General features: G+C 48.1%; 1 protein-coding gene across 3 annotated transcripts in view; it reads left to right on the top strand.

Moving 5' to 3' along the window:
• Positions 1-21,692, top strand: part of KIRREL3 (kirre like nephrin family adhesion molecule 3) — a 727,360-nt gene that overhangs the window by 651,578 nt on the left and 54,090 nt on the right. For all 3 annotated transcript variants that reach the window (XM_073320929.1, XM_073320928.1, XM_073320926.1), the window contains exons 10-11: positions 1,639-1,765; positions 19,042-19,142. In XM_073320929.1, the coding sequence (XP_073177030.1) occupies positions 1,639-1,765; positions 19,042-19,142 (228 nt within the window). The remainder of the gene's footprint in view (positions 1-1,638; positions 1,766-19,041; positions 19,143-21,692) is intronic.

Raw genomic sequence — 21,692 nt, 5'->3', positions numbered from 1 at the left:
CTCAGGTCATTTGTGGAGTGGAACGCAGGAGTGCAAGATCTAAACGCATGAGCTGAAACATTAGTGTCCGAGTTGAGAGACAGTAGCAGACTAAAAGAAAAGGAGGACTTGTGGCACCTTAGAGACTGACCAATTTATTTGAGCATGAGCTTTCGTGAGCTACAGCTCACTTCATCGGATGCAACTAGTGGTCTGCTATCCATGGCCCAGCCAGTAGAGGGGGACAAGGAGCCACACACTGTTATCATGGGTTACATTTATATCAAGCTTTGAATGGTATTGTGGCAAAATACCTGTAAGGCCAACTGCTTCAAGGCAACAGGGCTGACTTTACTCTCAAAGGGATGGGAGGTTGGCTGTTCACAGCCAAGGGCCTGCCATTCAGGAGTGCACTCCGCTCTAATGCTCCCCAAAATTCACGTGTGGCATCTTTCTATTCGACATTGCAGACCTGATTTCTTTGTCAATTTGTGTTTTGTAGGGATCACATAATATAGGTGGGTTGCAAAGACTTTCTGAGTCTCACACTAATTATTGGGTGATTAGCTCTTTGCAAATTTTCCTAGATTTAGTCATTCTGAAAATTAGTGGACCTGTTTCAGATTTCGAAACGGTGACGGTTTTGAATGATTAAATTTTAGGATAAAACGGGGAACAGATTAAACAGAATATGTGCATATCATTACCCCCGTCCCCCCATGTCTTCACCAACCCTAGAGCTAATGGAAAGTTTCAAATTTTGAAATTTCAAACTTCAAAAAAAAAATCTAATTTTGAAAAATGGGAAGACATTTCCCACACCATTAAGAAATTGTATTATTTTTCTCTTTTTCTGGCAACTGGTTCTAGTTATCTTTTCTGTGCAGGACCCAAGCCTTTGGATTTGAAAACTTTTAAAAAATAATGTTCTTTTTAGAATTATTCTTTGAATGAACCAATGACTAGTCTCTTTGCTGGGAGGCAGTAACAGAGTCTGTATATGTATATATGCTGGATATGGCCCAGTCACGAGAGTGGGACAGAGAGTTACATTATATTAGCATTAGTGCTGATCCCAAATGTTTCAACAAAACATTTGTTCATTGAAAAATGCCAGCACTTTGAAACCAAAGCTGTTTGTGAAACAGGGTCAATTTCAATGAATCTCCTGACAAAACGTTTTTGGACAAAGAGTTTCAAAATTGTCAAAACATTTTGTTTTGACGTTTTCTAAAGAAAAAATTCAAGTCTGGAAATGACTTTTTATTTCAAAATTTAAGCTAATTAGACTGAAAAAAGGTGGGGGGGAGGTGTTAATCGAAAGAAAATATTTTGAAATGATCTAAACAAAACATTTTGATTGACTTGATCTGAAGAAAAATTCAGTTCTTTGGTTCATGAAAAGTTTTGAGACTTCAACTTTTTGTCCTGATTTGGGATAAGAACAAATTTTGAACTCTCAAAAATATACATAGGATGGGAAAGCCATTTCCCACCCAGCTCTAATGAACAGGATTACATTTATAGCATACCTGTAGCATTGGGGCTGAAACCCTGAGCACTGAACTGTAAATGCTTCTCTGGTTTTTCAGAACACATTAACGTTTCTGGACAAATTTGCATTGCCCTTCTTTAAAACATGCCTTTCCTCTCTTTCAGGTCCTGAGCAACGAGAACACTTTAACATTAAAAGGTGTCCGCCAGGAGGATGCGGGGAAATACGTCTGCCGAGCAGTGGTTCCGCGGGTGGGCGCCGGCGAACGGGAGGTGTCTCTGACTGTCAATGGTACCTGTCATCTCTTTATCATTATTCTGTCGGAAAGTGATGATAGCCTCGCTGTTTTGTCCCTGTTAAATTAATAGCTCATGGGTGAGCAGGTTTGGTCTGTCCAATTGGACAGTCACTCTGAGGGCAAATGCCACCCTCAGATACACCTGCAAGGTTCCTAACCAGACGTATTACAATTGCTCCACTTTCTATGGACACTGTGTTGGTTGTACCTCAGAGGGACAAATCGATTCATGGCATTGTGGAAACATTGTTGAGTTCTTGTCTAGGGATGGGCTGACCCAGTGTAGGTAAGATAAACGTCCAGGCTGGAAGTTTGCCCCAAGGGCAAACTATATTTTTCCTGAAGATTGAAACAATATGATTCACTTTTTTTCTGTGAATCTTCACCCCCTCATGCTACCTAGTTTGGAAATGCAGCCTGTTTAAGCACATAAAAACGGCCATACTGGGTCAGACCAATGCTCCATCTAGCCCAGTATTCTTTCTCCACTAGTGGCCAGTACAAGAGCTTCAGGGGGAGTTTACAGAACAAGCCAGTTGGAGTGATCCACCCCTGTCTTCCTCTTCTGGCATTCAGAGATTTAGGATCACCTGAGCGAGGGGTTGTATCCCTGACCATCTTGGCAAATAGTCATTGATGGGCCTATCCTCTATGAACGTATCTAGTTCTTTTTTGAACCGAGTTCTACTTTGGCCATCACACCATCCCATGGCAATGAGTTCCACCAGTTAATTGTGTGTTGTGTGAAAAAAATGCTTCCTCTTGTTTGCTGCCTATTAATTTCATCGCATGACCCCTGCGTTTGGTTTTGTGGGGCAGGGTAGATAACACTTCCCTATTCACTGTTTCCACACCAGTCATGATTTTATAGACCGTTCTCATATTTCGTCTTCATCATCTCTTTTCTAGCCTGAATCACCCTAATCTTTTCAGTCTCTCCTCATGCGGAAGTCGTTCCATACTCTTCATCAGCTTTGTTACCCTTCTCTGAATGGTCTCCAGTTCCACTCTCTCCTTTTTGAGATGGAGCGACTGGAACTGGACACAGTATTCAAGGTGTGGGTGCACCATGGATTTATATAGTGGCATAGTGATATTTTCTGTCTTATTTCCTATTCCTTTCGTAATAGTTCCTAAACATTCTGCTAGCCTTTTTGACCGCTGCTGTGCATTGAGCTGAAGTTTTCAGAGAACTATCCATGGTAACTCCAAGATCTCGTTCTAGAGCGGTAACGGCTAATTTAGTTGTTTAGGGGGTGGGTGTTCCTGGCACAAACCCGTGCAGGAGGGTAGAGAATATCACACGAGAAACCTAGTTCTGTTTCAAGCCCAGAGAAGTTGGGATCAGCCAATGATGCTTAGCCAATCACTGAACTTTCAAAACGCACAACAGCTATCCTGGGAATTCAGTGCTGGTGAAAGGTGCTGACTTGAGATGTGGAGACCTGAAATCAAATGGTATTTGGACATCTAACCCACTTAGGCTTTTTTGAGAATCCCAGTCTGTATTTCTCCTTCAAACTGAAGGAACACAGGATTCCCCCATCCCATTATACTGTCAAGGCACCTCAACCTGCCCTCACTCGAGGAGTGGAAGAACTCAGATTCCATGGCCTTTCTGAGCCTTCCAGCAACGGTTCTTACAGTGTGGACACTAGCATCTAAGCTGGATCCTTTAAATGCATTTCCCATAGGCCACCAAACTGCTATCAGATGGCAACAGCTTTCTGTCGCTACCATCTAGGAATGGGTTTCAGCCAGTGGCCTGGGAGTGAAAGGCACCTATCCCATTGGCAATAATACTGATGATGATAATGGGGTGAGATTGAATTAATTTAGCCTCTGTAAAATAACTGGAGATCCTTGGGTAAAAGTCTCTTCCGAATTGCAAAATATACTTTTAGCTAAAAGAGGTTTATGTATCTATTAGCTGTGGGAGGTTTTTTTTTTTTTCTATCTACGTTACTTATCTGGTCCCCATCACCAAGATATCTGAGCACCTTGCAATCTTTAATGTATTTATCCTCACTGTGAGGATAACTGTTATCCTAGGAGGTAGGACAGTGTAATCTCTATTGTAATCTGTATTGTAAGTGGGAAACTTAAACACTGAGGCTCAGATCCTCAAAGGTATTTAGGCGCCATAGTAATCAGTGAGGCTTCTGGGCCGAAATGGCTTGCCCATGGTCCAATAGGAAAAAGTGGCTGAGTCATGGCCTGCAGAGCAGGGAATCGAACCTGGATCCCTGTCTAGACCATTCTCTGGCTCTTCTTCACTTTTCCTCACCCCGAAGTATTTGGGGGATAGCTAGAGTTGCAGGGGGGACTCAGGTAACTACCAAATCAGGCCCCGAAAGTGAAATAGACAGGGGAACGCCTACTTCTTAAATTCCTCCAGGGCTTAGGCATGCCATAGGGACTGAGCTGTTGGACGGTGCCAGGACTTTGGTGGCTCTGCTCAAACCGAGGCACCTCCGGGACTTTACCATTGGAAACTGCAGCACCACGGGTGCCTCCAGGGTTAGGAGTCAGCTGAGCAGGAGTTTTGTGAATGCCAGTGGTGCCTAAAGTGGTAGTTAGGCACCCACGGCCCCCCTTGTGAATCTAGCCCTTGATGTAACTGAGGACAGTCCCGAAGAGAACGTAATAATCCCTAGCTCTTATACAGCCCTTTGTAACTCATGTGTCTCAAAGTGCTTTACAAAGGAAAGGTAAGTCTCAGCAGCATTTCATAGATGGAGAAACTGAGGCACATGGAGAGGCCGTGACTTGACCAAGGTCACCCCACATATCCATGACAAGCTGGGTCTCCTGACTCCCAGCTTCATGCCCCGTCCACTGAACTATGCTGCATGGAGGATCAGTGCTGGGTTAACTGGGAACTATGTAAAGAGAGTGTGAAATTTGCATAGTCTGTCACCTGTCTGGCAAAACAACAGGCTTCAGGCCCAATTCACTGGCATGAAGAAAAGAGAGCTAGAGGGGAAGCAGCACACGCAGCAGCAGAGTTTAATTTGCAATGCAGATAATGCTAAGAAGAAAACTGCAGGGCAAGACTGCAGGGCTGTGGAAAGCCAACCACTCCCTTGACTTCCACCCTGCCCACAGGCTCTCGCACGCTCCATTCCATTTGGCGGCTGGATTTTAATTACAATTAAAATCGCTTGAAGGACACATAGCAGCAAATTAAAAAATGGCAAAGAACCTGCTCGCCTCCTGCCACCAGTCACATACACCCCCAGAATTCAGATCAAGTGAGTAATGTACCAAAGCCATGTGTGTGGGGAGCGGGATGGGAAATGCTTCCCCCATGTCCTCTGGAGCTGAAACAAGCTTTGATTTTTACATTACAGTGCTGTCAGGGGAGCAAATAAAGTTGGTGCCACTCAGGAATTATCCCACCTCAGCTTCTTGACTTTGCAGACCTGCTGGGACTCGATTCCCTACGCGCTTCTTAGCATATGCACACAAAATTAGGGGTGTACGTAGCAGCAAATCTGCTGTGGTTTACCTCTTTGTGAGCTGGTGTCAAGGTTCCTTCCCCACTCTGAACTCTAGGGTACAGATGTGGGGATCTGCATGAAAGACCCCCTAAGCTTATTGTTACCAGCTTAGGTTAAAAACTTCTTCAAGGTACAAACTTTGCCTTGTCCTTGAACCCTATGCTGCCACCACCAAGCGTGTTAAACAAAGAACAGGGAAAGAGCCCACTTGGAGACGTCTGCCCCCCAAAATATCCCCGCAAGCCCTACACCCCCTTTCCTGGGGAAGGCTTGATAAAAATCCTCACCAATTTGCATAGGTGAACACAGACCCAAACCCTTGGATCTTAAGAACAATGAAAATGCAATCAGGTTCTTACAAGAAGAATGTAAATTAAAGAAAAAGTAAAAGAATCACCTCTGTAAAATCAGGCTGGTATATACCTTACAGGGTAATCAGATTCAAAACATAGAGAATCCCTCTCGGCAAAACCTTAAGTTACAAAAAGACACAAAAACAGGAATATACGTTCCATTGAGCACAGCTATTCTACCAGCCATTAAACAAAAGGAAATCTAACGCATTTCTAGCTAGGTTACTTACTAACAAGTTCTAATACTCCATTCCTGTTCTGTTCCCGGCAAAAGCATCACACAGACAGACAGAGAGACCGACCGACCCTTTGTTCCCCCGCCAGCTTTGAAAGTATCTTGTCTCCTCATTGGTCATTTTGGTCAGGTGCCAGTGAGGTTATCTTAGCTTCTTAACCCATTATAGGTGAAAGGGTTTTGCCTCTGGCCAGGAGGGATTTTATAGTTCTGAAAACAGAAAGGTGGTTACCCTTCCCTTTATATTTATGACAGCTGGTCTTTGAGAGTAACTGGGTTTGACAGAATAAGGAGAAGATGCCACTGGAGGCACATGTGTGTCACAGGGAAAGAAAAGGAGGACTTGTGGTACCTTAGAGACTAACAAATTTATTGGAGCATGAGCTTTCGTGAGCTACAGCTCACTTCATCGGATGCATTCAGTGGAAAATATAGTGGGGAGATTTTATATACACAGAGAACATGAAACAATGGGTGTTACCATACAGACTGTAACAAGAGTGATCAGGTAAGGTGAGCTATTACCAGCAGGGGGGGCGGGGGACCTTTTGTAGTGATAATCAAGGTGGGCCATTTCCAGCACTTTACAAGAACAGTAGGAGGGGAAATAAACAAGGGGAAATAGTTTTACTTTGTGTAATGACCCGTCCACTCCCAGTCTTCATTCAAGCCTAAGTTAATTGTATCCAGTTTGCAAATTAATTCCAATTCAGCAGTCTATCGTTGGAGTCTGTTTTTGAAGTTTTTTGTTGAAGAATTGCCACTTTTAGGTCTGTAATCGAGTGACCAGAGAGATTGAAGGGTTCTCCGGCTGGTTTTTGAATGTTCTAATTCTTGACGTCTGATTTGTGTCCATTTATTCTTTTATGTAGAGACTGTCCAGTTTGGCCAATGTACATGGCAGAGGGGCATTGCTGGCACATGATGGCATATATCACATTGGTAGATGTGCAGGTGAACGAGCCTCTGATAGTGTGGCTGATGTGATTAGGCCCTATGATGGTGTCCCCTGAATAGATATGTGGACACAGTTGGCAACGGGCTTTGTTGCAAGGATAGGTTCCTGGGTTAGTGGTTCTGTTGTGTGGTGTGTGGTTGCTGGTGAGTATTTGCTTCAGGTTGGGGGGCTGTCTGTAGGCAAGGACCGGCCTGTCTCCCAAGATCTGTGAGAGTGATGGGTCGTCCTTCAGGATAGGTTGTAGATCCTTGATGATGTGTTGGAGAGGTTTTAGTTGGGGGCTGAAGGTGATGGCTAGTGGCGTTCTGTTATTTTCTTTGTTGGGCCTGTCCTGTAGTAGGTAACTTCTGGGTACTCTTCTGGCTCTGTCAATTTGTTTCTTCACTTCAGCAGGTAGGTATTGTAGTTGTAAGAATGCTTGATAGAGATCCTGTAGGTGTTTGTCTGAGGGGTTGGAGCAAATGCGGTTGTATCTCAGGGAAAGATGGTCCTGAAGCAAAACTTCTGATCAGAATGCCCCTGAACTTTACAGGTGTTCCTGACCTGAATCTGGCTCTGATGTCTGCAAGTGGCCCCTCTCCGTACAAGGTACCCAGATGCCACAGTAAGAGCCACGAAAGAAACTAAACAGATTATGTCCCAAATCAAAATCCCAGACCCAAGAACCCACGAGTGTTGGGCTATTTGAAATCTGTGTCCACATCTGAATTTGGCAGCTTGAGCCTGCCTATCTATCTATCAATTGCCATACATCCCTTCTATCTCTATCTCGCTGCGTTCATATAATCTCTCACTCTTCTGAGCTCTTCGGAAAATCTGGCCCACTGTTATTTTAGACAGAAAATTGGCATCTCATATTTTTAATTGGATCCAAATCGGGATTATAATACAATCCTCTCGTTACCTTGGGCTCTCCTGCCTTCCCACCTGTTGTCTTATCCTTAGATTGTAAACTCCTTGGGGCAGAGACTGTGGGCTAGATCCACAATAGGGACTTCGGCTCAGCACTGCAATGCCTAACATTTAGGTGCCCTGCTGCCCAGCAGAATCCACAGCCGCAAGTTAGTTACCCAGGCTCCCTAGATAATGCCAGGGCAGAGTTAGGCACCCGAGAAAGGGATTCACTGAAGGCAGCATGCTGAGCCAGGAGCTGCCTAGGCTACTGGAACAGAAAATGCCGTGGAAGGGGTGGGGCCTAAGCCCTGCCATTCAAACGTAGTGAGCTCACCGAAGTCCGAGCTGGTGGGAGGTACCTCCCTTTGCTTGGGGTTCTGAGCTGCGAACCCTCTCCCGGAGAGAGGCACATACCCCCGGCCAGCCCTGTCTCACAACAAGCCAAGGAAGAGGTGGCTAGTGGTTAGTGCATTCACCTGCTACATGAGTGGCATGTGGTCAAATCCCTTCTCTGCCTGATTCAAAACAAGCACGTGAACCCAAATCCCCTAATGCAGCACCCTAACCCCCAGGCTAGCAGCTACCACGTTGAAGCTGTCCCCTTTGTACGCACTGGGGCAGAGAGCGCAGTCCGGGCACTCGCTGGGGAGATAGGAGTACAAGTCCCTGCTCCAAATCCAGCAGAGCAGAGGGTTGAGGCTGAATCTGGCTGAGTGCTCTCATCACTGGGCAGGGCTGAGTGCTCTCACCGCTGAGCAGGGGTTCTGTGAATGACAATGGAGCCTGAATTCTAGGGAATCTTGCGGGGGCCTAAGCATGAGCTTGGCAGCTTTGTGCACCAGCAGACATTCAGGGAACGTTACGGATGGAAGTTTAGGCATCAGCTGAGGAGGTGTTTTGAGGCTCTGACTTACGGACTTAGGTGCCCAAAGTGGCAGCTAGATGCATGAATCCCTTTGTGGATCTAGCCCTGTCTCTTTGTTGTGTGTTTGGACTGCACCTCGCACAGTGGGGTTGGGGTTTCTAGGAGCTATACTACTATTCATAAACACCTAACTCTTATCTAGCACTTTTCACATAGATCTCAAAGCGCTTTACAAAGGAGGTCAGGTTCATTTTCTCCATTTTACAGATGGGGATAGGCTCAGGGAGGGGAAGTGACTTGCCAGGGGAAGTGACTTGTCAAAGATCACCCAGCAATCCAATGGCCAAGTCAGGTCTCCTGACTCCCAGTCCAGGTGCCCTGTCTATGAGACCTTTGAGGAACAGCGATGGAGCCCTGCTTTGCACCTTGCCATTCCAGCTCGCCTTTCCTCCCCTCCCTCCCATTCCATGTCACTATCCTGTGACCATGGCCTGGTCAGCATTTCACTGAGTTTGGAGGCCAGCGTGGAATCCTCCAGAAGCTGGAGTCTCAGACCAAAGACAGGTAGGATTCAGAGCCTCTGCTAACAGAAGGGAGGATTATGCAGATTAGCGGCATTCTGCAGAGACAAAAAGGGTGCCAGGAATCAGCAGCAACCAGACCCAGCCAAACGCCTCTTGAGCTTTCTGACCACCCTTAATGGCTGTGCCACCATCACAACAGACTCTCCTAGTTCTTCCTCCCCCAGCTCTTTTCGGGTTGCCTTTGCCTGCACCCACCATTAAAGAAATAGGGGCTCAATGGGTTGCGACCCTTCTGTATCAAAAACAAGCTAGGAAGACAGTACAGTGACATGGAAAGACTCTAGTCATGGGGCCAAATTCAGGGCTCATTGGGCAGCCTAGGGTACGTCTCTGAACCAGTCCATGCCTCGGTTTCCCCATCTGTAAAATGGAAAGCCCGCCTACCTACCAGCAGTGTTATGAAGCATAATGTCTATTTATAAGCATGGTGGCCCTGAACCAGGAAACTGTCGCTCTTCAGGAGAGAAATTAACCATGTGTTTCATTTTAAACATGTGCTAAAGTGCCCCTGTAGCCCTTCCAAGCTCCAGTTCAGCCAGTTCACACATGGTAAAACCAACACTGCCTCGTCTACACTAGAGAGCTGGAACGGGCTAACTGACATCTTCACCACACCTTTCAGCCTAGTCAGGACAGACTCTGAGAGGTGCTACAGATGGACAAGTGCTCTTTGGGACAGGGACTGACTTTTTGCTCCGTGTTCGTACAGCGCCTAGCGCAGTGGGGTCTGGTCCATGACTGAGGCTTCTAGGCACTACCTTGACCACAGGGAATAAATAATGATACTATTCTGTGCCTGGAAGGGCAGGGGCTGAGGGTATTAAAGGCCAGGAACGGGGGCATTGTCCTAGCTGCTCAGCACAAACCCGTTCCTCACAGGGAGGAAGCACATGCAATAAATCCTCTCTCTCTGAAAAACAATTCACAGCTCAGACAACAATTTGTGCTTCGGCTGCTGCCAGCCCCTGATAGAGCGTATCTGCTGCCTTCTGATGGGGCAGTCTGATCAGGGAACGGGCCATTGCAGTAATAAGGATAAATGAGCGATCGGCTGGAAGGCGAGACACGGTGCAAACCAATCTGCAGCAGGGGCGACCAGCTGGCGACCTTGACAGGCATCCCCGTCTATCTAGATCCCTTCTTCTCTTCGTTATATTGAGGGCGCCAGATAGTAACGTTAACACAAGGTTCTGTGACTGCCCCCGTGGCACGAGCAGGCATCTGGAGCTCCCTTCCACCTTGATGGCGTAGGAGCAGGAGACAGAATCTCCTTGTGGAGCAGCAGGGCAGCTATTGATTCATCAGCTAGTCCAAGCTGGCTGAGCCCCTGGAGCGAACATCTGCCATTTGTTGCAGTGCGGCAGAACTGGGGGCCTGTATTACCTGAGCTCAGCGTGGGCAACGACAGACCACAGCACCTACAATGAGGGTTCCCTCTCATTACCCTGGACTCTCTGGGTCAGAGACCCAAGGAACCCCATCAGCCTAGTGTGGATGGATCGACAACAGAGAGCTAGTTAATGGAAGAGGCTGCTGTATTATAACTTGATAGCTCACTTTGTAACCTCTCTGCCTTTTCATCCCAGGGCCTGAGTTCAAGGTGAGGCAGTGTGCTCTGAGAGACTGAGGGCTCCTGCCTCATGCCGAGAAAGAGGGACGATCAGCGAGTTATCTCAAGTGCTTATACACAAAGGCAAGAAGCCTGGGAAACAAGCAGGGAGAACTGGAAGTCCTGGCACGGTCAAGGAATTATGGTGTGGTCTATCTACCTGCCTTACTGCATCAAAATGAACCTTGCATTGCCGGTGCTTATTGCTGGGCATACCAGTGACCAATGCAACCCACTGGAACGGGACCCGCTATCTGCTCATCGTCTAGAACTTCTGCTGAACGGAAGGAGTTAAAATGAAACCTCCCCCACCAAGAGATTTTAGTGCTGCAAAGACCTCAAAGGAAAGGCGGATATTGACTCGGGTGCCCCGGGGAAGTTCGGACCTTCCTTTGATTCCTTAAAGGCTCCAGAGTCAGCAACCTGCCTTCTCTTTTGTGTGACCCTCTGGGGCTGCACAAATCAATTGGCACTGCGAGGCTAAAAATAACCGCAACCGATAGCACCGCCATTTATATCCATAGCAACCCTGTTTAAAGCCTTTTACTGCCTGTGGGCTGTCTGACACTTAGCACTGAATCCCAAGCCAGGAGATTGGCAGCCTTCATGAGCAGTCACCTCCTGTTGGAGACTCAAACTCCAGTCCCAGATGCAAACAGGCTTCAACTTTACACTATTATTTCACGAAATGATCTTTAGTCGTATGCTGTTAGCATGATGCTAAGCCTCTGATTCCGAACTCCTGAGGCAATAATCAGACCCAAAGCTGCTGGCGTTTGTGCCATTTAAAATCCATTATCCATGGGGAAAATGACCCTTTTATTATTATTATTTATTATTTTATTATCATTTAAGCCATTTTTCTCAACTTAGGCTTTTTTCTTTCTTTGATGTCACCCAGCCTTGCAGTGTTCCCAGAACTTGGAACTAGCATTTAACTGCTGACATGTATGGGCAGGCTAAGTCCTGTAGCGAAAGCCCAGCCTGAAAAGCTGAGCTGTTCTTGGTTCTGCTGGCTGACCTTGGGTGTTTCATGAGCAACGAGTGATACAGGCAGGCAAGCGGAGCTGCAGGGAAGCAATCATGCCAGGAGGCCAGCGTGACAATGTGCAAAGCAGCCTAGCCCTTGCATTTCGGAAGTCACACCCAGCTACGTCCCTCGGAGTTGAGCTTCTTTCTCCGGTTCCAATCATCGCACTATGCTGGGCAAGTCACTTACAGCCATGTTTGCAAAAGTGGCCTCTGAGTTGCGTGTCTCCATTGTCCAGATCCAAACCGGAGATGCCTAGGACCTGATTTTCAGGGGTGCTGCGTTTGCTTTGTCTCCGATGTGTGCGGAGGGGAGCCTCAGGAGCCGTTTGCATAGCTAGGGCAGGAGACATTTTGAAAAGCACCTAAAACATTTTTTCACTCCCACTGAAAATCTCTCCCTCCTTCTTTCGGAGGCTAAAATGACCTTCCCCTCCCGCCTTTTTAAACTTGGATTTGTTTTGTATAAATGCACATGCGTGGATGGGAGCCCAGGTGAAAGATGCTGGCTGGATAAGCCTGTAACCTCTGGCTGAGTCACTGAAGTCCTCAAATAATGGTTTAACGACTTACAGAGAATCCACCGTTTACACTAGTTTAAACCTGCAAGTGAGCCATACCCCATACTGCAGAGAAAAGTGAACACCACCACCCCACCCCACCCCAGGTTTCTGCCAAGCTGACCCGGAGGGAAATTCCTTCCCAAGCCCAAATATGGCGATCAGTTAGATGACTACAGGTTGGTAATCTCAGCAAAGAGGTCAAGAACTGGGTTCCTGAGCTCCCCACTAGATGGGTCTCTGGGAAGGGGAGTGCGGAAGCAAAGCTGTACCAGTTATAAGTCAAACCAGAAAGCCTCAGTCTTTAGGGCTCTCTGTCCAGCACCTAGAAGTGGGTGTCTGGGGTTTTCTGTCTTCTATTACACTTGTGGCCCCATCCCTGCTCTTTCCATTGCTCCCACACAGGTGACTCTTGGTTTCTTTTGGGGCCCTCTCCTCTTCTGAGAGGGCAGCCATTGTCATTCCTGTAGGAAAGCCCTTCTGGGGACCCGCACACCTTTTGCCAGAGGTCCAGTAGGCTCATCCCTCCTTTCATTGGGGTCAAACTAGTGGCCTTCTTCTCCAGCACTAAATTCACACAAACACACGCACACTCATACATGGCCAATTTAAAAATGAACGTTGCACAGGAAGGCAGTCAAGCAGAGTGCGGACCTGTGTAGGGAATCCAGGGTTCTCTGCCCTACTTCTGCTTCACCCTCAGGTCCTAATTCTCCTCAGGGTGCCAAAAGGTAGCATACAGAAAGTAGAACACACTCAGGATAACAGAGTTTTTTAACTGGGAGGGTTAAAAAATAAAACCAACATGTATCAGTTTGCCCACACACAGGAAGGGAAAGGAGAGAGAGAGATGGGGGCATGAAGCATAAGTGAATGTTGGCTGAGCTGGGTGAACTCTCTGATAAAACCAACACAGATGATCACAATGAGTTCAATCCATCCTGGTTTCACCTTCGACAGGAAGAGAAGCCTTAGGAGAGGGACTTGCTCTGGTGATATTTTCCTGCCCAGCTTCCAGGCCTCACAGTTTGAATAATGATCCCAAATAGGGCTATTTCTCAATGCTCATGAAGCTGCTTGAGCCATTGGAGTTCACCCACTCCTAACTGAAAACGTGCGGTCGGTCAGGAGTGTGATTTTTTTTCCCCAACCCAACCAAAATAGTTATGTTGGCAAAAGCCCTGACTTAGGTGCTATTGTACTTGGGGGAAAGTGCTTTTTGCTGGTATATTTTGTTCATGGGACTGGTTTCTCTATGATTGGTCCGTGGACCAGCGCCGGTCCCGGAGATCTCCCCGAGACAGTTTAGGAAGGCAGCAAGCTGGTTCCAGGTATCAAAAAGCTAGAGAAACACTATAATCTGTACAAGCAAAACAACATTATAGAGTTCCCAACAGAAACTCCAAAGAGATGTACCGCCAAACCCTTTCTACTGTAGCCAAAGCCTCCGTTAGAGATGGCTACTCCGTTTGGATAAAGCTGTGTTCTGTTTAGGAGCGACAAACCCCTCTCATCATTGGGTCCCTCACACTCATAGTTTCTGAATAAGCGAAGGAATGCTTCCTTATATTCTAATCACATCAAGCTTATTTATTAACGTGCCTTTCTAGGGCTCCCAGCACTGTAGGGTGTGAGCACCTAACAGACATTGAGGAATTTATCCTCACAGCCCCCTACGCCGGATCATCTTTGTCCCCCTTTTACTGATAGGGAAACTGAAGCACAGAGAGATTTAAGGTCAAGGTTCTTCAAAATTGACCAATGATGTTCAGGTGCCCAACTCCAGACAGATTTCAGGGGCCTGAATCCCAGAGGCTGCATGTTCGTCACTGCCTGAAAATCAAGTCGTGCATCCAAAAATGGAGGTATCCCAAATGACTAGTCATTATTTTTGAAAATCTTGGCCTAAACCTGTGGCAGAGGCGCAGGCCAGTGCTGTGAAAAGACTATCCTTTGCCTGCTTTTAAGGAGCCAGTATGTATCTGTGAAAGCATATGTGCGAGAGTGGGTGTGAATGTGTAGGGAGGCGCAACGGCATAGGTATATAGGTGAATGCAAAGGACTGCTTAAGTAAGAGCAGAGCAGGGAGACTAATTTGGAACCAGACCTGGGCAGAAGATGTCAGTGAAAATTACTTCTCTGGAAAGTGTTGCAAAATAATGTTTTCCATTTTCTCTTATGAGTCATTCCGTGACTTTCACCTCTGCTTGGGAATTAGCCATCAACAAATCTTGACTTTCTCCAGTGTATTCTGTATTCAGAATTATTCATCAAATAATTTCTGTGACTAATTCTTAGGCTGGGGCTTGTTTGCATGCATTTTCTCCTGAGTCTTGAATAGGTGAGCTGTTTTGACTGGACAATGTCGTCACATCATGTATTCCTGTTCTCTGGTTGAGAATTCAATAGAGGGGTAAATTTCACTCTTCAGTTTTACAGGTTCTATAGAATTTATTAAGAATTTTTTATTAAATTCTGCAGGACTTTTCCATACGAGACGTGTTCATGTTTGCAAATTCAAAATGTGCTTGTTGCAAATATTCTACAGTATTTGCTTAAAAGTCTCCTTTTAAACAACCATTCCTTCCTTAGAATGTGTGAGGAAAGGGAATCCTAAAATGGTGCTAAGTCAGCCAAAGCGCAATCTTCTGAAAATCCAAATGCACATATCGACTTTTCTTTACAGACTGCAACTAGCTCTGTTCAAAAGTATGTTGTGGGAGTGAGGATTTCTGTGTGGTGAGTGTGTGAGAGAGGCAGATAGAGAATAAGTATGTGTGTGTATGTGCAAATATATATGTTTGAGTGAGAGTGGAGGTGTGTTTTCTGCATGCATTACGCCTGTGTGTGTGTGTATGTGTGCACAAATCTATCTGTGAATTTGTGTGTATGAATATGTGTATATATATATATATGCATGCATATGTGTTTATTCATGAAGAAAGTGTGAATGTGCATGAATATTTGTGTTCGTGTGTGTCTACGCATGAAAAGTTGTGTGTGTGCGTGCGTGTGTGTGTGTTTATGGGTTGGGGGGAGGAGAAGTCTTCCAACGTAATCCACAGATGTGAATTCAAAACAAGGCTCAGCAGCCCGGTTGGTCATTAGGAGCAAAGTGTGACTCACCGCTCTTGCCTCTGCCAGTCCATTTTGCCTTGCTGTGCTTGGCAGAGAGGCCCCGCCATGCCATAGGCGTTCAGAGCACGTTCCGGCTCAGCTGAGCAAGACGCGAGCGTGCAGAATGTTTAATTCAGGGACAACCTGCATCCTGCCAACTGCAGCCCCCGTCAGAGGAGCTAATTGCCTTCACCCTGATGCACAGACCGTGCCTGGATCCTGGCTTGTTGCTGTTTCCCCGTCTGCCAGCAGCCGCAGCAGCAGCTCACAGAAATGTAAATCTATTTTAATTAAGGGGCTAATAAACAGTAATTATGATGCCAGCACTTTTTCTGTTCCCCTGGAATCATTCTCCCTCGATCCCCGTTCATTTCCAGGTCCTCACTGGAAGACCGAGGGGCCTGACCTCTCCCACCTTGAAGGTTAAATGCTCCAAAGGCAAACCATGCACCATCAAAGAGTGAGCCCCTTTCTTTCTAAGCCGCACCACAGAAAGTTAATTATGCAGTGGCAGCTCCAGAGCATAGCTGGTAGCCATTCCCTCATTTGCATTCGCTTCCCCCACACTGGCAGGGGAGTGCTGTGAGAGTGGCAGGAAGCCTAACCTTCCCCTCCTCTCCAGGCCACCCAGCAGACCAAGCGCTGCTGGATTCCCGTGTTCTTGGCCTGCCAGAGAGCAGCAGTTCTTACATGGCACAGACACAGGGAGCAGTGGAGCAGGAGAGGGTGAAGTTCTAACCATTCCGTGCTTGGAGAGCCAGAGAGCACGCCGCTCTGACACACCCCACCGGGATGATACTGTGAGCCCACCTGCCCTGCAACCGTTTTGTAGCTCAGCTCCATCCCCACCTCCCACACCCTTCCAGAGGTGGCTGCACACATGAAGGGCCCTGATCCACCCCCGAAGCAGGCAGCAAATGAAAAACAAGCCACCGAGTAAGCAGCCTGGCCCCCCGCGTCCCCACGGAATGGCTCGCTTGCCCCACAAGCCCTGTATATTTTTAATGTAAAGAATTAAATAAAATGTTTTGCAGTCCCGAGGTTGAAATCTCCCTCGTTCTGATCAAAGGCACAAAAACAACCCGCTTCCTGTGAAAAGATGTCAGTGCTGATGTTTGCCCCTTGAGCTCCCTTTGCCGCTGACTCTGAGCTCCATCGAACAAATGGGCCGAGAAGAACCTGGCTGTATCCAACAAGTTCTGTCGCACGCAAGAGACAATACGCTATATATATGTGTGCTAGAAAAATGTGCTCTGGAGAGCAATTCTGCACTGGCTGGGGATGGACTAGATGACCTCAGCTCTGTTTGTATAATAATCATGTGGCGCCATTAAATAATACTCTGTGCTTCTGTAACCCCTTCTGCTGGAGGATCTCAAAACACAGTGCCAACAATTCTTATTGTATTACCATGCCCATTTTCCATATGGGCAAATGAGGCACGGAAGGGAAGTGATTTAGAGTCAGAATCAGAACCCAGATCCCCACACCCAGACCTGTGCTTTAGTTACAAGATCTTCCATCTATCTCCAAGTGGCTAAAATCAAATTGAAGCCACTACTTGCAGATGGTAGCATGCGGCTCGGTGGAAACAGGGGATCTGGGACCTCACTTTGTGGCTGAGGGCTGGGTCAGAATGGGTCAGTTTTATTTCCAACCTGATGAGTTTATAAGCCCTTTTAAGAACCCTGGAAATCATAGTGACTGAGTGCAGTGATAACAGCCGTCTATGGTACATACATGGCCCCTGTTACTGTAGTATATGAGTATGAGGATCTCCACAAAATTACTGTGTTTATCCTCAACACTGCTGAGAGGCAGGGCAGTGCTATTCCCCATTGCACAGATGGGGAACTGAGGCACAGAGGCAAAGTGATTTGCCCCAGGTCACACAGGAAGTCTGTACCAGTACACAGTTGATCCCTGGTCTCCCAAGGCTTAGACTAGGGACAGGCCTACACTTAAAGCTTTAGGTTGGCATAGTGATGGTGCTCAGGGGTGTGAAAAATCCACACCCTCTGGCACATAGCTATGCCAGCCTAGCCCCAGGTGCAGAAGCATTGTTCCGTCAATGAGAAGCTGGGAACGGGTGACAGGGGACGGATCACTTGATGATTCCCTGTTCTGGTCATTCCCTCTGGGGCACCTGGCATTGGCCACCATCGGAAGACAGGATCCTGGGCTAGATGGATCTTTGGTCTGACCCAGTATGGCCGTTCTTATGTCCTTATGACCTAGCAACCAGCGCTTAAGGCAGGTGGTTTTCCTTCCCCAGTTAAAAAACTTGGCTGTAGGCTCTGGGGTTAAGCCGGCAGACCTACTACATCGTAGTGATGCTACTATAATCCCTCATGGGATTTTCAAAGACACCTAAGCAGGGTACAAGCCTAACTCCCATTGACCATTCTAACCGTGGGAGTTAAGCACGTAACCTGTTTAGACATTTTGAAAGCTCCACTAGGCGCCTCGCTGCATTTTTAGGCACCTAAGGCCCTTTGTAAATCTGGCCCTCTGTTCCCAAGTGACACAGGAGGCACGTCCCGGGGACGGGTTCTGCTCCTAGGCTGCCTGCATGGCACATTCGCTCTGTGTGACTGGAACTGATGCGCCCAGGCTCGCGAAGGAGGCATGGAGAGCCGCGTGCAGGCAGTCGCCGAGCCTGGGGTGGATCGTACGGTCTGCGGGACACAGACACCCCTGGCCATTGGCGCTCGCAGCCCTTGCCAGCTTTCTTTGCATCTGGCTCGTTCAGTCTCCACCCCACAAGCCAACGGGGAGGAATTAGTGTAAATCGTCCCCTAATGAAGGCAGGCGATGAGGAATGGGAATAGCTGCTCAAGCAAGGCTGCCACTGCACTCCCTGCACGACCCCATCACAGGGCCTTATTACCGAGAGCGAGAAATAACGAGGGCTGCGAACAGCCTGTGGGGCTTTCGCCTCTAGGGCGAGCAAGAGACAGGGTGCCTCTTGCATTGTGCAAGAGCTCTCTCTGCTGGCCGCCCACAGGGCGCCTGAGATGGGAGAGAATTCGGAACGGAACGGGAAGGACAGCTTAGCACCGTGCGGGAACTGCCTTAGAGAGGGAAAGTGAGGGTCTCTTACAGTTTGTGTCAATGATGCCACTGTGGGCTTGGAGAGAGCTGGGGAGCGCTGTGTCCACCGTGCAGATCCCCAGGATTTGTGTCACACCGCTCAGCAGAAGCAGCACAGCCCTGATGTGTATCCCTACAAGCCCCACTGAAAGGAAACAGTCTGGCCTGAAAGCAGAGCTTTTGGTCCCCATACAGGATCTTTGGTCTGCACTGTGTCCGTGATGCAGATCTCTGCTGCCCTGAAGGTTTGATCTGAGATCTCTCTCTCTCTCTGGAGAAGAGTGCATCTGTAACATAGCATCTCTGATAGCCGTCCTCCCCCCGCAAAAAAAAAACCTTCCCTGGGGGGGATACTGTGCTGGTTGCTCTTCATTAGCGTCACACAATATTTCCTGCTGTGGAGTCCCCCTGCATGTGGAAGAAGGTAGGGGTAAGTCAGCCAGGTTTCACCCCTTCTTCTCTCTTTCAGGCCCTCCCATAATTTCGAGCACTCAGACGCAGCACGCCCTGCATGGGGAAAAGGGACAGATCAAGTGTTTCATCCGCAGCACCCCTCCGCCAGACAGAATCGTGAGTAGGCCCGTCCCTATCCCCATACTGAATGAGCTTGTACAGCGGGAGAGAGACTGCTGCCCCTCCTGTCGTAGCACCTGGCCAGCCCTGTGCTAGATAATGAGGTTCGGTTTGTGGATCCACACTCTAATCCTGTGTGAATTCATTAAAGGAGAAATCCTGGTGGCATTTAATCACCTTGGTAATAAGCAAAGCACTTCGGAGCCCCAGGCAGTGGTTCTGCACTTTTGACTGGCTGGGAAATTCACAAGGTTTTGCAAAGCCAGAAATGAAGCATGTTCTGTAACCAGGGGATGAAAAAGCCCTTGGCTGCTTATGGAAAAAGGTTCTGGTGGAGCCCTGCATCCCATACACTGGGAAACTGGGCTGCTCCTTCTTTGAGTATACTGTACCCAGGTTCAAGACCTGAGGAAGAGCTCCGTGTAGCTCCAGAGCTTGTCTCTCTCCCCAACAGGAGCTGATCCAATAAAAGAGATTCCCTCCCCCAGCTTAAAAAGAACAGGAGGACTTGTGGCACCTTAGAGACTAACAAATTTATTAGAGCATAAGCTTTCGTGGGCTACAGCCCACTTTGTCTCTCTAATACTAAACCCAGTGTTGTGAAAGGAAAACACCTTCCTCCAGCCTTTAAATCACAGCACCTGGGCACGGAACAGCCCAGCCTCCCTCACATGTACACGCCTTCAAACATGGAATAACTCGCACACCTGCACCCAAGCATGGAACAACCTAGCTGCATGCTTTCAGGCTGTTCCCCAGAGCTGGTCAAAGGCGAGCAGCACAGTCGGAACCTCAAATGGCTGTTCGGTTCAACCACATCCTTGCAGTTTTCTGTGCAGGGCATTTGTGGCCGTGGGTGGTTGTTGGGATGAAGGCTGTGCTTCACATAAACACCCACGGTCACATGTGCTCAAAGGAATTGATGCATGAATATAGAATCATAGAATATCAGGGTTGGAAGGGACCTCTGGAGGCCATCTAGTCCAACCCCCTGCCCAGAGCAGGACCAATCCCAACTAAATCATCCCAGCCAGGGCTTTACCAAGCCTGACCTTAAACATCCGGAGGCAGAGACCAGGAATGAGAGCCAAGGGTCGGAGCCGGAGTCAGGGACCAGGAATCAGAGCCAAGGGTCAGAGCCGGAGGTAGGGACTAGGAATCAGAGCAGAGGCGGGAACAAGCAGGGGAGCAGGACTGGGCAGGCCAGGAGGAGCAAGGCTGGGAGCAAGGCAGGATCAGGGCTGGAGCAAGGCTAGGAAAAGGGCAAGCACAGAAGAGGTTGCAGATGCGGGCATGTCCACTGAGCAGCCAGTGATCAGTGGTTGCTGTTGGGTTTAAGAGCAGGCTGTCTGACTTCCTCAGACAATCAGGTGGTCCAGCTGCTGCGCTCATAGGCTGGAGACCGGGCCAGCGCTGCTGCCAGACCTCATTCCTGAAACCCCCCAGCGGCTGGCATTTGCTCACATAAACTGGTTGGCAGAAATCAGGATGGCATCACATACGATTTGTGACCAAACAGTGTAAACTAGCCAGAGAAGGGAGGCTGGTGCAGTGGTGAGACAGCTAGAGTCACAAAGGGACTTTGCCCAGCTCCAGGATGGGGCTCATGGCTGAGAAGGCCAAGTGGAGACAGGTGCTTGCTTCCAGCCTCTCATTCAGGCACCTAAGGCCCAGACCAGGGAGTTAGGCACCTAAATGTCATTGTGAATCTGGACCGTAAGCCCCACCCTTTTCCTCTGCATTTCACTCCTGGTTGGCTCCGGCAGCTCCCCGCTCAGCGTGCTGGCTTCTGAGAATCCTTTTCTTAGACACCTAACTTGCCCCCCGACACACACACCCCTCACAATGCATGGGGAGCCTGGCCATCTGACTCAGAGCTGAGAGTTCCACTGGGCAGCAGGGTATCTAAATCCCTTTGTGAATCTAGCCTTTAGTCTCTCTGGGGCTCAGTTCCCCATCCACACAATGGGGATAATCATACAGCCCTGCTGCACAGGGGCGCTGTGGATGCTCCGATGCTGTAGTTCTGGGGGTCATCGAAGCACCGAGTGTAGCAAACTGTTACTTGCAGTGAACAGTTTGACCAGGTCTTTGATCGCATTCACACCCACCCCAGCACAGAATGCCTCCACAGCTCCTAAAGCACCAGCATGAAGCTGCCACTGCAGCAATTGTAAAGATCTAGGCTGTGGGGCTCCATATTCGTCCCCGCTCGTTGAGCCCAGACAGAGAGACACAGGTTACAAGTCAGGAATATTTGCTAATATTCAGGGCCAGTGCTACAAACTGCACCTGGGATCAGAAAATCCAGCTCCCAGGGATCCTTCTGTCCCGGCCCAGGAAAGAGTCTGAAGGCTGGAGTGAGCTGGCAGCTGGGTTGATGATGCATGGAGCAGAATAGAATCCTGCCATGTCCCCCACATTGAACATGAATGCATTTTTACAGCATTTTAATCATTCCAGTCTCAAGCCAAGCTGTCTGTTCAGTTTCCCCAGTATAGCAAACACAGGGCCTATTGTAATCCTCTACACCACTTACCCTTAGAA

This window comes from Lepidochelys kempii, chromosome 22 (genome assembly GCF_965140265.1).
Source record: "Lepidochelys kempii isolate rLepKem1 chromosome 22, rLepKem1.hap2, whole genome shotgun sequence".
In the NCBI taxonomy this organism is placed as follows: Eukaryota; Metazoa; Chordata; order Testudines; family Cheloniidae; genus Lepidochelys; species Lepidochelys kempii.
This window is presented reverse-complemented; position numbering and strand designations above follow the sequence as displayed.